Raw genomic sequence first — 16,251 nt, 5'->3', positions numbered from 1 at the left:
ATGATGCATTTTTTTAAATGTGTATTGACATTCCCATTTTAGGGTTCACCATCATTTAAAGCAATAGGTAGTCTCAGTCGTTGTGATGGGTAAGTTTCTGACATGCCCAAGTACCTGGCTTGGTGGGTATTACGTAGGACCAGTGAGGGGACACAACTTTAAAAGGCAGAAAGCTTCTCCATTTCCCCAGTCCATTCTTCACACTTGGTTTAGAGGTTTGTGCTTCTTTTCTCTGTGTCTTGTTCTATTCTTTCCATAATTCTTTGTTTAGTACCTTAATAAATAGTTGCTCTTGAGAGTGGCTGGAATTGTGATGGGAAAGTGCACAAGGATGACTTTATGGTGGAGGTAAAAGAGCTGCTTTAGCAGCTTGAGGACTACAAGACCATTCTGTAATGTAGCACGTAGCTTGAATTCTAGCTTTTGTCGCAGCATTAGATTTTGGGACTTGGTTTTCTGCTCTGTTGTTCCTCTGTGAGCAGGAGAGAAGTATGGGAGAAGAGAGTGACAGTGGGATATTTTTAGGGCAGGTAAAATCTTGCATCAGCATCTTTGCAGTTTGAGTTCCTGCTCTAGGTAGCATTCATGTTCAGTTAGCATCTGCGAACATGTTGTTTGTCTTGCTTAATTAATTCCTTCTCTTTCCACAGCTGCAGAGCCTTGGCCTGAAAATGCTGCATTGTATCAGCAACTGAAGGGTGGGTACACTGTTCTTTTCCAATTAATAAATACTTTATTTTTAGAAAGCACATTAAATATGCGCTAAGACAATTAACTGAAAGGAAACACAGAAACTGTAAAAAAGTCCTTTGTATTGTTTGTCTGGTCAGAGGTTTTAGCTATACTTGCATCTGCCAATATAAACCAGCTATTCATGGCCTATAAGGTCCTTGGTTTATTATTGACTCATTATATTGGCTGCTGTAGGCAGTGTAAAATGATGTGGTTGCAGGCGCAGTTGGCAGATTTACTGCACCAATAGCTGAGGCAGCAGATTTTTGAAGTCTTGTGGTAAAGTGGGCTCTCAGTAAAAAGGAACTGTTAAAATGTATAGGCTAGGATGGTTCAGGCTCCCTTTAGCAGCTCTTCATATATCATCAGATCACATTATGGCCCCCATTTGGGGCTCAGCAGCCTGCTACAGTTGTCAGAAGACTGCAAAGTAATGAAGACTAATAGGTAGCAGCCCTAGTCTTCTAAGCATGGAATTTTTATTGCAGTGAACTTGTCATCTTTCTTTTGTGTGACAGACCTAGACACAGTGTGCAATATTAACTGCAAGCTGCTTTTATATGTTTCTGAATACTTTTACTTTTTAGCCAGAGGAGTTATGAAGATGCGGTTTTATTTAACTTTGATTAGAAGAAGAATAATTGGCATAAAACTCAAGCATTTGGCTTTTAGTTGTGAACATTTTTTTATTGTACATTGAGGTAATATATGATAAGTGCAATTGCATTTGCGGGAGAAATATTCCTGGTATTCTGGAATTCCTTTTCTTTTTATTCTTCTTTCTTTTTTTAATATTCACATCACAGGTTTTCTAGTCCAGCTGCATAACAATTATATAAGTGCTCCTTTTTTTATGCATATGAAATGCAACCCAGAATGGCTTACGGTTACAGGTCAGTGGCTTAATAGGTACCGTTGTTTGTAATTTTGTTTGTTTTTCTTTCAACAGAGGAACAAATTTTGCTTTCTGATAATGCATCTTCCCTTGCTGTACAGGTAAACCATCATCCTTTCTAAACTAAAGATGTTAATTCCATTTTATTTTTTTCTGATAATTACCTAGCTAAAGTAACTGTATTTAGCTAAATGAATAATAGAAGCATTATTTCTGTCAAAATCAATTACTTATTTCTTGCGTCTGATGTGCTTTACATTGTCATTGAAGTGCCAGAGCTTAAAGGACATGAGGATTTTGAAAGAGTGCTGCTGCTTGTACTCATATTTATGTTGGTCTATGTTTGTACAGTATCTGCTTGTCTACCTATTCTGGGGACTGTGCATGGTTTCTGTCTGTTGTCTCTTGGTATGCTAGTTTGTTTTGTAACATTTTGCATGATGCTTATGGTTATTAATAGTATAATATAATAGTATAATAGCCAGAAGTTACTAATTCTCAAAGCTCACACTGCCCCAGACTTGAGGCATGTTTGCTTCATGCTGTGGGCATCAAATCTTTGTATGTCTCTGATAGGTTTTTCTTCATTTCATCATGTATACAGAGTTGAGATCCAATGTGGTTTTTAGAAATAGTCCATATAATTGACAAAGCTGCATCTTGAATTGACTTAAAAGCACCTCTGTGGCTGTGAAGTCCTCATAAACTCCATTAACCTGTTAGGTTCAGTAACCCCAAGTCTCAAGGGGATGTTTTGCCCATTAGTAGAGAGGGCCTGGCTGTCAGAAGTGGTGGTGAGCAGGATATCTATAAGGTTTCTCTTCTTCAAAGCAACTTTGCTGCTGATGTGCTTAGTAGGGAGTTGCACTGTTCCCTGCCTTTTGCTTTTTGTGTGTGGTCTGGCTCAGAGCACCTAGAGCAGGCAGTCTTCGATGGCTGTCCAGAAAGCTTACATCTCGTTTAGCCAAAGTGGGACACTAGGAGACTGTAACTGACATTATTGGTAAAAAGGTTAGAATCATTTGATCATGGTAACTACTTCCAGGATCTCAAACTTTTTTCCTTCGAGCTAGCAATCTGGGAGATACCTCTAAGAGTAAACTGTCACAGCAAGAAGACACCTTTGTCCTTTGCTGGAATGAGGAGTCATCTTTGATACACCAAATAAATGGGCAGTGTTTATTTATTTGGGCAGTGTGTTTTATGTTGTGCTTCACAGTAATGCAAATAAGTGTTTTTGTTGTTCACTTGATCTCAGCGTTCCTTTTAACTCCAGAAGCTATATTTTTTGTGACTCTCATGAATTTTCACACCATCTAACAATACATATAGGTGTGGTTTGTATTTAAAACACACAGAAAAGAAACAACATAATTCTAAAATTTCCTTTTCTAATGCATCATTTTGCTTTACTGTTTCCAGTCCATTGTTATCCTACACATGTCACTTAGATGATAAATTAACTATAATATATTAAAAATGCTTCTTTTTCTTCAATATTCTCTAGCTGGACAGCTGATAGTAGCCATGGCTATAAATATGGCTCTTGTAGATATCTGATCTTAAACTTATAGAACAATTTTGTATTGGGGAATCATATCTGTTTTGAGGAATCTACGTAACATGGTTGTGACTGCGAAAGAATAGCTATCCCTGGTGTCCTTGATCCGTTTTGAAATGATACTAGGGTCTGTAGATCTGTAGTTATGTATTACTAGCTTAGTGATCAGAAAGCTTTAAATATACCAGTGTGTTTCACATAAGGGAATTGCTGAGTTCCTTTAGAATTTATCTTTTATTCTGATGCAAGCCTGTTTATCTTTTTACTGTTTTTTTGTTTGTTTGTTTGCATTTTTTTCCGCCTGGTACTAAATTGGGCACATGAATATTACCAGAGCGGATACATATCTTGTTCATCACTTGTTGAACTTCCATCTGGTGAAAACATTCTTTTGATCAGTGGGGCTGGGACTCCAAATCCTGATGCATATGGAGTCAGCCACCATCAAATTTTTAAGAAACACAGTTCACAACAAGACTGTAAATGTGCTGCATCTGGTCTTTCAGATCTTTCTCAAAATCTCCTTGGAGCACCTATTCATAATACTGCTGCAGTAGATCTCATAGGACATATATGCAGATATCTACATATAAAATAAAGAATAAAATCCAATGCCATAGTAAGTAATTAGAGTAAAAGTTGACTATCTTAAACTTGATGACCCTGCAATACAGATGACATTTCATGTACATCTTGTCAACAGAGAAGATCAAGCAGACAGCAGAGCAAGTTACTCTCAGTGTAGGTGTAACAGATTGTTGGAGGCATTATGTTTGAATTAATGAGTGGTGAGAGCTGCAGACTGAACAAAGGAAGTTAGTTGAGTCTTGCTGTTTTAATAATGATTTGACTTACGACTTCTCATTGTGCAGTGAAATCTGGACTCCTGATTATAGCTACATGTCAGATCAGAGAGGGGGATTGCAAAGTAACTGTGGTAGTGTTCAATAGTTAAAAACCAGTCAAACCAACAACAACAAAAAAAAAAAAAGAGTTCCCTCTCATCCTGTGGAACCTCTCTGCTGATTCTGGTGGTTGTCTTTTGTTGTCGTTTGTTTTTTGATTCCTCTTCTGCCCATTGTTATTGGAAACAGAATAAATTAACAATTCCTTTCTCTTTTACTGGGTTCAGATTCTTTACATTTGTTGAAAATGCAACATAACTTCCAATGAGCTAGTGCATTATCTCTGGTACCTCTTGGTGTTTGCACTCCTTGTTTGTTAACTGGAGGTAGTGTATTACACAGTTGTGTTGAAAGTGAAGCCCATTTGGTCTTAGGCTGTAAAATCTTGATACTGAATGAAGTTTTATTTTCACTGCAAATGAAGTCAAATAAAATACCAATCAGTAACGATGATCTGGCTGCAGGAAAGAGAACACTGTATGTAGAATGAAGGCTGTGTTCTTGTGAGATATTTAGACCTCTTCCTATTAAAGTTAATGAAAACACATACACCTCCTGGGTAAAGCAACTCATGGTTAAAACTGTTGTCTGCTTATTTATTGTGCAGCTTCCATTATACAGCATTCTTGCTTATCAGCCTTATTGTAGTAAAAAAGCCACCAAACCCCAGAAATGAATATACAACTGTATTACAATAACAAAACAACTCCACAACTTCCAGAAGAGGAAAAATGGAGTTTTAAATAGTATTTCAGTCTGAAGCAGAGAGCCTGTCTAAGCTATTAATGTCTGGTACAGGTAAATTTAGTGCCTAGGTGGAAGTGCTATGGCTGAGTAGGAGAGAGTGGGTTAATACAGCTGTGCTGTGCCAAGCCTTTTGCCTCAAATGGAGCATCTCTGTGCACTGTTCCAACTTGTCAGGAGGAGGAATGTAGATGTTGAGACTGTCTCTGTTATTACAGGTTCTTCTGAAATCCTTATGCAGGTAGTCTCACAGTCTTGCTTAAAAGGCTCTCTAAAATGTTCAGGATTGTGAAATTGTCATAGCTGTTCTGAGATTATAAAGCCTGTAGCTCATTACATTAGGATATGTATTAATTGCTCATGCAATTGATGTTGTTGTAAACGGTCTTAATATATTCCAGTAAAGTGCATTTAGAATTGTCTGTCCTTAGTCCTGAATGACAGAAGGATGTTTGGGCAGTTTAAAATTGTGTTACACAGACCAACTGCTTATTTACTTAAACAAGTAATCAAATAAATATGTAAATCATGCATGATTAATTGCCCTCCACAGATTTATGATTTTTTTGGTGTGTGTATATGAACTGTGGTTTGTTTTTTCTCTAGACAAAACATTAGCAGAAATTTGAACTTGTTGCTGAGGCTTGAACAAAGGCTTAGTACTGAAATGAAAATCTGATGATCCCTTTTTTAAAGAGAATAAAAGTTGGAATTCTTCATGATGAGAAATGCAGTATCAACATAATCAATCTAGCAGCATTGCGTTGTAGCTGAAAACATGCTTAAATCCCAAGCCATACAGGTGCTGTTTGCGAGTGAAACATCTTTCATATAGTTCTAAGATGAAATTACCTCTGAATGAATAGCATCTTCATTTATCTTCAAAACCTCTGTGCTACCAGCGAATCTACTCTTTCTGCATTCTACAAGAATTACATTACACCATTAAAGCAGTGTTGTGCTGCTGTGTAAAATAGATTGTTTTGGAGAATGAACGTGGCTTTGCTATAAATTACGTTCACAGGTACAAAGGAATTTGTTATTTTGTTTAAAATAGTCACAAATATAATTAAGCTCTTAATTTATGTTAAACTACACATGTGGCCATTACCATAACTGGATTAGGAATTTAATCTGTCACTCAAAGAATGATACTGAACAGTTTTCATTTATAACCTTAGACACACTATTTCAGTTACAGGGTCTGCAGCTGTTTGATATGAAAACTGAATTATTCTGTAGATTTGTTTGTGGTTTTTAATTTTAAAATGTGTTCCTGCAATAAAGTAGAGAATAACTCTTTAGTTGTCATCACATATTGTCCTTTGTATGCTCATGAAATAATGTAAAAATGAAAACAGAAAATGCCTTTCACTCATTCTTACAGCAGTATTGTGTGAGTGCTTTTAGAAGTGCTGCTGAGTCAGATATGGCTTGGAATGGCTCACTCTTTATTAAAAACTAAGCATGAATATATCTGCTTCAAATGAAGCCTGGAGTGTGCCATCTGAAAATAGTGTTCCTCATGTGGGAGCATAAGTTGTGAACTGTTTGAGTCTTGGCATAAGTAATTTCATTCTTGCCTCTGATCTCAGCAACTGCAATGTGGATATGATTTACATTATGTTGTAACTTATTTTTAATAAGTATACGTGTTTGCTCCTATGTATTATTCTGAGAGGGAACTGGAGGGGAAGAGGAGAGCGTTGTGGTGGAACTCTGACAGGGTGATTCACTGCCCAATGTCTGTTACGTTTCCTATTGATGGTGTCCAAACAGGGAGGGGAGGGCAAAGAGGAAGGGAAAGCAAGAGTAAAAATGACATCTAAAACAATTAACTGTAGGAAAAAATAGAAAACTCCTCCCTCCCTTTTCTTACTCCTTTCCATTGTATTTCACGCATAGTAATTTTCCATCCTTGTCATCATAGGAAGACACAATGGCATCCCTTTCTTGTATTGTTTCAAGGGTGGCAGCATCAGCAGAGATGAGAATGTCAGTTGAATGAGAAGAGGATGGGGAGGGTGCCGTTGATTGAGAAGAGGATGGAGAGTTGTCCTGTGCCTGGCTGGGGTTTCTGGGCTTTGGGCTTTTGAGCTGTGCTAAAGCAGCACAAAGATGATTGCTGTGACTATTTTTTTTTAGGTAATTGAAATCTAACCTATTACCTACATTTTGAATTTGAAATTGGGCAGGCTATAGGAAGACAAACAAGCCTTAAGCTGATACTGTCCTTTAAGCAATGCTGTTGTAAATGTATTCTCTATCTCTGGCAGGTGTCACCTGCTATGATTGAAGTGAATGATAGGCATACGATTGTTGATTAATTTTATAACTAGTGTCACCTCAAAGCTTTCTATCAGCCCTTTCGTATAGTTTCTGATACTTCATTTTCACAGAGCAAAACGTATGAACTTGCTTGTTCTGCACTGACTTTGAGAACAGAGTGGCTCATGCTACTCACTGGGAGGAGAAGGCAGGGCAGTGCAAAACATAGGCGTGTGTGGATCAATGTGCAGTAGGACAGGAAAGGCACCGAGAGGCTTCTCCATGCTTTTTCTTCAGTTTGTTTTCCTTGCTCCATGGCTCTTTCTATCCTAGTCTGTAATGGTATATATTGGGAGGGCAGGGAAGGGCAGGCATAATTCATGGTGACACTTTTTTCGCCCTCTGTTCTATTTCTCCTCATGGACTTGCAGCAACTCTCCACCACCCTGTGTAGAGGAAGGTCTTCTGTTAAAAACAAGGTGTACAGAGGCAGTAGCAACTTTATAGACTTTATGCTTTCAGTCTTGAAGAAGAGATGTAGCATTGTTAAAAACATTGTCACATTTCTCTCTTCCCTTCACAAATGTAGGTAATGATACAGGGAGAGAGGTTGGAAGAGTGTGAGGGGGAAGACTTAGACTGCAGGAAAGCAAGACAGTGTAAGTGGGAGAGAAGCTGACAGACCATACTAAGCAGAATCTTTATTTTTAATGCCTTTATCTGTTTCTTAGATTAACCTCATCCAAAGAAAGGACACACTTTGTTCCAGAAATAACTTAGAGAAAAGTGTTTGTAGCAGACATGATATTAAACATAAATTACTAAACTGGACAGTTTTCCAGGCATTTGCTTCAGTCATTGACCAGTGCTGATACTGCACAAGAGATTAGGACCCTGTATTTAAAATGACAGAAATGCAAATAATCAGTGGAATATATGGATAAAGGAAGCACTCCTGCTGATGCTAGGGGAATATACTCAGTTCTTCACAATCTAAGATTTCATTACCCTTGTTTTATGCTGCATTAACTAGTATATGCTATGAAATTACTTATTCCGTTTAAAAGCCTGAGCTTTTTGGTTTGATGTCCTTCAGTTGTACTGAATTCTGTATATTTACGCTTGAACTAAGTTTTCTTTATTTGTGTAGAGTCTATTGGGCAGTCATCTCTTGATCTTCTGTAGCATGGGCAAGGGGAAGGAAGAATGTCCATCCCTTCTCTTTATGAATTGATACATATAGCTAACTCTTTGGGTAGGTGTTAAGCATAACCCCCCCAAGTTTATCCTTTCCAGAAGGAATTTAGTTCTTTCCCTGCTTAGAGTTTGTTTGGTAGAGTTTTTTTTGAAGTATCAATAAACATTTTCAGTGAACATCCTTACAGTTACCTTGGACCGAGGAACTTTATCTAAAGTAATGTGTACCAATTTTACTACAGGCATGAGAGCCAATTCCCTCCACCCCCATTCTGAAGAACTGCAACTGCTGTAGTATTATTGCATGAGAATCCCAGGTGCTGGAGGAGATCCAAGTTGTGGCCTGCTAAAGTCACCCTGTTCATTCTCTGGTAGTACATTTTTATTTCCAGAGGAGAAAGAGCAGGGAAATTAATACTGTTCTTTGGAATGAAAAGCACCTTTGAAAGGCTGTGCTCAGTTAAGTGTCTTATTTGTAATTTTGCTGTTACTGTCTTTCTTATCATTTTTAGGCAAATTTTCACGAGGGTTTGATTATGTGTCACCTGGAATTCAGTTGGCCCCTTTCAGTCCCTTTTTTAAGTTGATCAGCCAAATTTATGATGTTAACAATGATCTCTGATGTGCAAGAATAAGCCTGGGCTTATTTTTTCAGATCTTTCAGATTGCTCAGCTTTTGATGCTGTGTCTTTGAAGGGGTGTTGATATCTTAATAAATTTCAGCAGAACTGCACTGGGGTGGTTTCAGCCTTCAGTCTCTCACCCTGCACTCCAAAAGCACTCAAAGGAACTGAGCTCACTCGCTTTAGCTTATGGTTTCTCTCACAAGGAAAGCAAGGGTTTACTTGCCTGCTCAAATTATGTGTGCGAGGTACCCAAAGGGAAATGAGATGCTCTGAGCTGAAATAAACAGTGTTCCACCACATCTTTTAGCAGAGTTGGAAGCCATGGCGGTCTGATACCATCTGCACACCAAATGTGCTGGTTCCTGACATTCTACATGCAAAGTCAAAAAGAGAACAAATCCTCCCTTGATCACTGGACTAAAGCATTAAATGAGATAGACTCATAGAAATTGCTGCTTTGTCCTGTTATCTCTAATATTTCTTTGATCTGTGCCAATTTCAACTATTTTGGTAATAGTTTATGCCACTTTCTGTCAAACATCAGTTATTATCTAAAATCTAATTTATGTAGTTTGAATGTATTAGAAAAGAAGATTTAGGTTTTCTGGTGGTAGATATTTATAAGAATGCATTGGTCATGATTCTTGTCTCTCTCTTTTTCTGAAAGAAGCCATAATTTCCATAAATATGAAATGCATTCACTGTGCTCTAAAACTCAAACACCTGTGTTGTTAATACTGCTAATTGCCAAAGCCTGTTGGTTACATCAGTGAAAGAATGTAAGTTCTCTCGTAGCAATGCAAATTGTAAGGCTTATTTCTTAGGCTGAGCCCTTGTGGTTTGAGGTAGTACTGTCTCCTTTTGGCAGTTGACATGTATTTTTTAGCTTACTTGAAGGCTATCCAGTGGACATTAGCTTAAGCAGAATCAAGAAATGGATACTGGCCTGCTTTTCTTGGTAATGATTAGTTCAGCAGTGTGGATCCAGTAAGGACTGAACTTCTCTCATACTGTGTAGCTTTCCTTTGTTTTCCTGCAGAACGATATGTAAGGAGCACTTAAAATTTAATAGGATACAAATTACAGCTTGACGTACTGGTCTTTTAATTCCCTGGGCTTCTATCTTTTTAAACATGTGATAGCAGGATTGTATTTTTTTTTAAGGTTTATTGTATAGCATTACATGATTTTTGTCTTCAACGCTTTCATTATTCAGTTTCCTCTTTTTGGATTTCGTTATTATTTCACTACTCATCTTAAAGTCAATCCTAAATATAGACAAAGACTGAAGTGGAATAGGTGTTGGCATGTTGAAGGGAGTTCCTGAAACAGGCCTCATAAGGCTGCTGGAGAGGCAGCTGCAATGATCAGTGTTTCTGAACCTTGCAGGACTGCTGATGTGAATGCAGAACTGGATGGATTTGCCCGGTTTTAATCTTGAATCACTCTTCAGTTTCTCAAGCTCAGCCCTGGTCATCAGTTTCATTAGAACTGAAGACGACTATTCCAAGGAAGTTTCCTCAGGTTTTTGGTTTGGTGTTTACTTCAGGGTCTGTATTTTTTTTAATAATTTTTTTAAACTCACTGAGAGTAGAATGACTCATTTCTAAGCTTACCGGAATCTGCACTTTATTATACAGAGTAGTGAGCCTTTTTATTTAGTTAATATTTGTTCCCACATTAGAGCTCAATTCTAGTTCAGACTTCTCTCCTCTTTTCACTACAAAATGCAAAAAAGGCACATGGACACAGTGTGTTTGCATTTCTGAGATGCCAAAATGGCAACGTATTCTCAGTCCTCTTTGCACTAGGCCAGAGGCTGAGGTGGAATTTTCCTGCTAAGTGTAATAAAGGTTCATATTCCTTGGTCTGTGGATATTTACTGAGAATAAGGAGGGAGATAAAGGTCAGATTCAGATTTTTGATGGAAACTTGGCTGAACTCTTTGCACTAAAATGATTTTATTTATAGTTCAGTCTGTGCTGAGGACTGTTTTTGGTAGAAACCTTGTACTGTGTAGGAGCCAATATATGATGTGATGTACAGTAGGCAATAATTTGCTGAAGCAGCTCATGTTTTCTGTGCCAGTGTGTCTTATTTCTGACATGTTGATATGAAAAAGTAAAAATTGTGATCTGACTCTCCTCCTTTTGCTTAACTGTGTCTCTGCCCTTCCAAGCTTTTCAGTTATCTGTGCGTTGCCCTAACTCCAGTGCAGTTCAGACTTATGAACTTGCAGTGAGAATAGTACATGACAGTTAAAAATTCATCTCTAGCTTAATGCAGAATTGCAGAGTTAATTTAGTGCCTTACTGTGAAAGAAATTCACTCAGTAAGTCTAGACCAAATGGAATTTCGCTTATTTTTGAGATGAAATTGAACAGTTAAGGATTAAGTAGTATGGTAGAATTTTGCTCCACTCCTCTCACCCAAAGATGAAATTCTTTGGAGCTGTTTGATGCCATCAGTTCCACAGCACAGTACTGTTGAGATGATTCTTTTAGCTACTGGTGGAGCCTTCAGAAGAACAAAGTCTTTGTACTGGTTGAATTAGGGTGTATGTTTTTGGTGGGTTAGATTGTGTCCAGGACTGTCATAGGAGCATTTAATCTAAACCAAGTTTCTGCATTCTTGTCTCTTATCTAATTCTAAACAAGTTGCATATGAAGCCCCAGTCTGAGCAGAAGACATGATGGAACAGCCTGGGCATTGCTAGGTCTGGAGGCCAGCAGATAAAGGAAGACATATAAGACTGACAGACCAATTCCTTAAATTCCCATTTAAAAATTAGTCTTTTGGGTACTCTTACAGTTTGCATGGACTTTGGGATGCTAAGACAGGAAGAGCCTCAATTTTTGGTGGACTCTTGACGGACTCTCAAACTTAGAATGTGTGGTGATGTAAAATCTGGCTAGTGCCTTGTATTTTCTTTAGGTGATAGTTGCGCCTTTAAGCAGTAATAGAGGTTCTAGTTGTGGTGAAGCATGCTAGAGACCAGTTTGTTGGTAAATAGTGCAGGACCTGCAGTATTTGTCCTATGTTGACCATGACTAGTACCCTCTCTTCGTGTGTCTGTCTATATATCTCTCTGTATGTATATGTAAAGTAATTGGCTCTTAAAGGTAGGCTAAGGAAATCAAAAGCTGTAGAAATCCAGGTTTCCAGGGGATTTTGCAGAGCCTCTACAGTTCTGAGGTGGCCTCTTGTCAGCCATCATCTATGTCTTATGTAGCAGCTTATCATCCTAGTTCCTTGCTTTAAACTGGGATTTGGACTTGAGTTAGGTCATCTAAACCTGCAAGAGCCAATGTTGTAAAGCACAGTGCAGTTCTTGGATTTTGTTGGAAAAGGAACAAAGCTTCTTGCTTTGTTGCCCAGATTGGGTTGAGATTTGGGAACAAATGACTTGGAGAGCAGGAGAGAGGAGAGGGCTGTTTGGGTTATTTTTGTTTATTTGATGGATACTACAGATGCCCCAAAGTTAGGAACAGGGCTGATACCAGTGTTAGTTCTTGCCTCATGGTCTCGTTTAGTTCAGAGGTAAGCAGTCTAAAAGTTAAGGTTAGGTTACTTTGATGTCTCTGATCAGGGTCTGAGCATCTAAAACTGAGAGAGTGCAATTTACTGCCAGGTCCTGCAATCAGAAGTGCTGGGAGGAGGCTCAAGTAGAAAGTGCTGTGTTGCAGCAGCATTTTTCTTCATGGTGGTAGCCTTCTTGGTTTAGGCTTTTTTCACCTCAAGCCACTGTGGATAAAGAGGTACAATGTTGGAATATGGAATTGTGACCTGTCTAACTGCAAAGAAAAAATGATTGCTAGGACTTAGCTGAGAGGACCTGTGAGAGACTTTAGAAATTAAGAGGTTCCTTATTTGCCATGTTCTGCCCAAATTACAAATATTTTTCTTGATATTTTGGTATTCAACAGAAACATACTAAGGATTTTGTGGTGGTGCTGACAAAAATTGGTATCCTACTGAGTATGCTTTGAATCTAAGGTTACAGATAGAAACAATAAATTGATCACTTGTGCTGTCTGTGATTCATATAAATAAGATAATACTTCTCCCAAAGCAGACTTGTGCTCTGACAGTAGAGCACATCGAGCAAAACCTCTGCTAGCTACTGTAGATACAATCATAGAATGGTCTGGGTTGGAAGGGACCTTAAAGGTCATCCAGTTCCAACCCCCCTAACATGGGCAGGGACACCTTCCACTAGACCAGGTTGCTCAAAGCCCCATCCCAGCCTTCCAGGGGTGGGGCATCCACAGCTTCTCTGGGCAGCCTGTTCCAGTGCCTCACCTCCCTCACAGTAAAGAATGTTTTTCTTCATGTCTAAATCTACCCTTTTCTAGTTTAAAGCTATTACACCTTGTCCTGTCATGTAATGTTGGATGGTGCTATGTGTGCTTGCCGTTACAGAACATGAACTTCGTTAGCCAGCTTTAGCCAGAAGAAATAAGTATTATTCTTTTCAGGAGTGTTAAAATATCACTTAATTTTATACAGCCATGGCATCTAATTGTGTCTGTCAAATACTGGTCCTTTGCTCATCTTGAAAAAAAACCGTAACAGTAGATGAAACTTCATTAGAAGAACTCCAGTCAATGACTGGATAAGAAGCAGTGGTCTAAGAAAGTTAAAAAACCCTGGTTTTTATTTTACCTACCTTTTTTTCTTCCTAAAAGTAGTATGCAAGGATCTATACTTTGTAAGCGTGTGCTAAGAACTAGCTAAAATGTAGTGAAATGTGTTGAGAACACATTTGTTTGTCACTGGTGTATTAATGCTTTTTAAATGCGACTCTTTGTTTCCAGGCCTTTTTACAAATGTGCAATCTGCCAATCCGGGTGATTTGCAGGGCAAATGCCGAGTACATGTCCCCATCTGGTAAGTGTGGCCTTCATTTAGATTACTACGTTATACCTCCATTTTGATACCATGGCAACTATGCCTTGTCTTGCTGATAACAGTCGGTCAGTGCTCCAGTGTGTGGATTGCCTTCCCTCCTCCTCTCCAGTGCGGTTTCTTCCTCTGCAAACAATTAAAACAGTCAAATGCAAAGTAACGCTGGCACAATGTGTAACTGCCCTGTGGGTGGAGTACCTATATAGAATGCTCAGACAGTTCAAATGCTTGGTGGAAACCTCTCAAGTGCCTGAGGGTGGTTGAATTCTGAAGCAGAAAAACATATGTTTCCAAAAGTGGCTTTATTCTGCATCCAGGGAGTATTCCAGTGAATGCTGTTATGTCTTCCCATTGCTGGGGTGAGACAGCGTTATAGAAAGATGATCTTTTTCTACCCTCTCTGGGAGATGATTGCCAGGATGTTGATACAGAAGAAGACTAAAGGGTGCACTGTCATTGTTAGGGGTGACAGGCAATTTTAAATCATCCACTGATCTATGAGACTCTGGAAAAAATCAAAACCCACCAACAGTAAATTATTAGAAAGGTGACTGGTTGCCTGAAAACATCAGAGGCTGGCTTCAGAAGGTTGCCTGAAAATCAGAGTTGCTGAATGCAGGGCAAAACGTCTGGCAGTCCTTGCACTCTGTCCTGGATTTTTGTTGTCTGAGAGAGGTATTTATTTACCTGGTACCTGGCTTTGGCTGATGACTGCCACATGGAAATGCCTGTCAGTATGTGTCTCCCAGCTGCATGGGTTCTGTTGCTGCTACTGATATTTTGGTCAAAGCAGTGAAATTATACAATTTGTGAAAAAACCCAAGTTGGTTGGTAGCAGTGAAAAAACAGCAAAATATGGAGATATATGAATTGTTTGTTAGTAAATAAAGGTAGCTTTGAAACACTGAATCCATGCACAGAGGAGTATCTTATGTGCACAGAGGAGTGTCTTGCATGTGCAGGACTGGTGACAGTTGCGTGCTGTTACTTCTCTGCCACTTGCACCATTGTCCACACTTGCTGGCATCCGATGTAATTTGGGTCTGAACACTTCCTTCTGCTGAAAACAAGGAGCACAAGAGGGAAAATGATGCTGCTTCAGGTTTAAACGTAGGTAGAAATACATGTGTTCTTTTTGCCCTTATTCCTGCAGTCATTATTTTTGTTATTATTTTTATTCACTTGCCCCATTTGCTTTCTTTATATTGGTCCTTTAACGATAATTCAGACAAGGTGTTAATTTGTTCCCTTCTCCCTCCCTACTACCCTGTCTCACAGGAGCAGCAGCAGACAGAGATCTGCATCTCATCGTTTTGGGAGGAAGTTTATGTCATAGTCATTGTAATGACAAAACCCATTCTGAGGGATTTAGGAATATGATCTTGGTGTGTGAAGCACAGTCTGGTTTAAACCACTGAATTCTGAAGCACGAAGGGGTCTGTGTTTCCTTCCGCAACATGCAGCATGTGCATGCAGATGAAGCCTTTGTTGGTGTGATGAACTTCATTTATTGCCCTTAGGCTGATAGCGCCAGTGAGAAGTGAATCTCATGATTAAGACCATGACTGAATCTTCTGTTAGCATGAACGGTGTTTGAGCTAAGCTGAACAGTAGGTTGTGTTTCAGTGAAAAGAGTGAATGTATTGATAATAACATATTTAGAGTCAGGTGGGTGCTGATCTTGTTCTTTGGGCTGCCTATTGAGAGCAGAGTTTGCCCACAGTGAGAGGTGGGCAAAGTAAAGTAAAAGGGTTCTCTGCCCCACTGCACTGTGCAGACTTATTTACTGCTTTTGGTCTTGAGGATGTTTTCAGTAATACAAAACATCCAGCATTTCATGGATTATTTCAGTCATGTAAATAATCCTAAAGGATTTAGTCTTAAATATAAGGTTGATTTTTATCAATTGCACTTGGATGAAGATTTGCAGGACAGATAACCTGGTTAGGGTGGATTGGATCAGGAGCCCTCAGCTTCACACCCTGAGAGCTGGGAAAAGGGGTGTGAGGCAACTTCTGTCATGCTTCTGGGCTTGCTATGTGTAACAGGGCTTCTTCCTCTTGTATCTCTGCTTGCCTTAAAGCTTTAGCTCAGTCCTGGATGTAGGGAAGGTTACCAGGCAGTGAAGGTGGTGCATGCAGACTTGGGAGCCCTTCACACCCTGACAGGTTCCATCAGTGATACAATTATTTCCCAGTCTCCTTTTCAGGACTGGCCATTTTTAGCCCTGCTCCATGCTGGATCCGGAGGGCTCAGCTTCATAGTCTGTTGAGCCTTACTAGGGTTAAGTTTTAACCCTGTTTTGCTTCCATGATGATGAAGCACTTCCTTACCACTCCCAGCTCCTCAGATTGTGAAGCTATGGGTCTCATACTGAGAACCTTTTCCTGACCCCAGGACCATGGGGCTAGAAAA

General features: G+C 39.1%; 1 protein-coding gene across 1 annotated transcript in view; it reads left to right on the top strand.

Annotated features, from left to right (window-relative positions):
• MTX2 (metaxin 2) overlaps positions 1-16,251 on the top strand; it is a 36,563-nt gene that overhangs the window by 12,934 nt on the left and 7,378 nt on the right. Inside the window, 3 exon segments of the mRNA XM_065670284.1 lie at positions 651-698; positions 1,682-1,728; positions 13,746-13,818. Coding sequence (XP_065526356.1) covers positions 651-698; positions 1,682-1,728; positions 13,746-13,818 — 168 coding nt within the window.

This window comes from Lathamus discolor, chromosome 3 (genome assembly GCF_037157495.1).
Source record: "Lathamus discolor isolate bLatDis1 chromosome 3, bLatDis1.hap1, whole genome shotgun sequence".
In the NCBI taxonomy this organism is placed as follows: Eukaryota; Metazoa; Chordata; class Aves; order Psittaciformes; family Psittacidae; genus Lathamus; species Lathamus discolor.
Note: the sequence above shows the minus strand (reverse complement) of the source record. Positions and strands in the feature narration are given on the sequence as shown.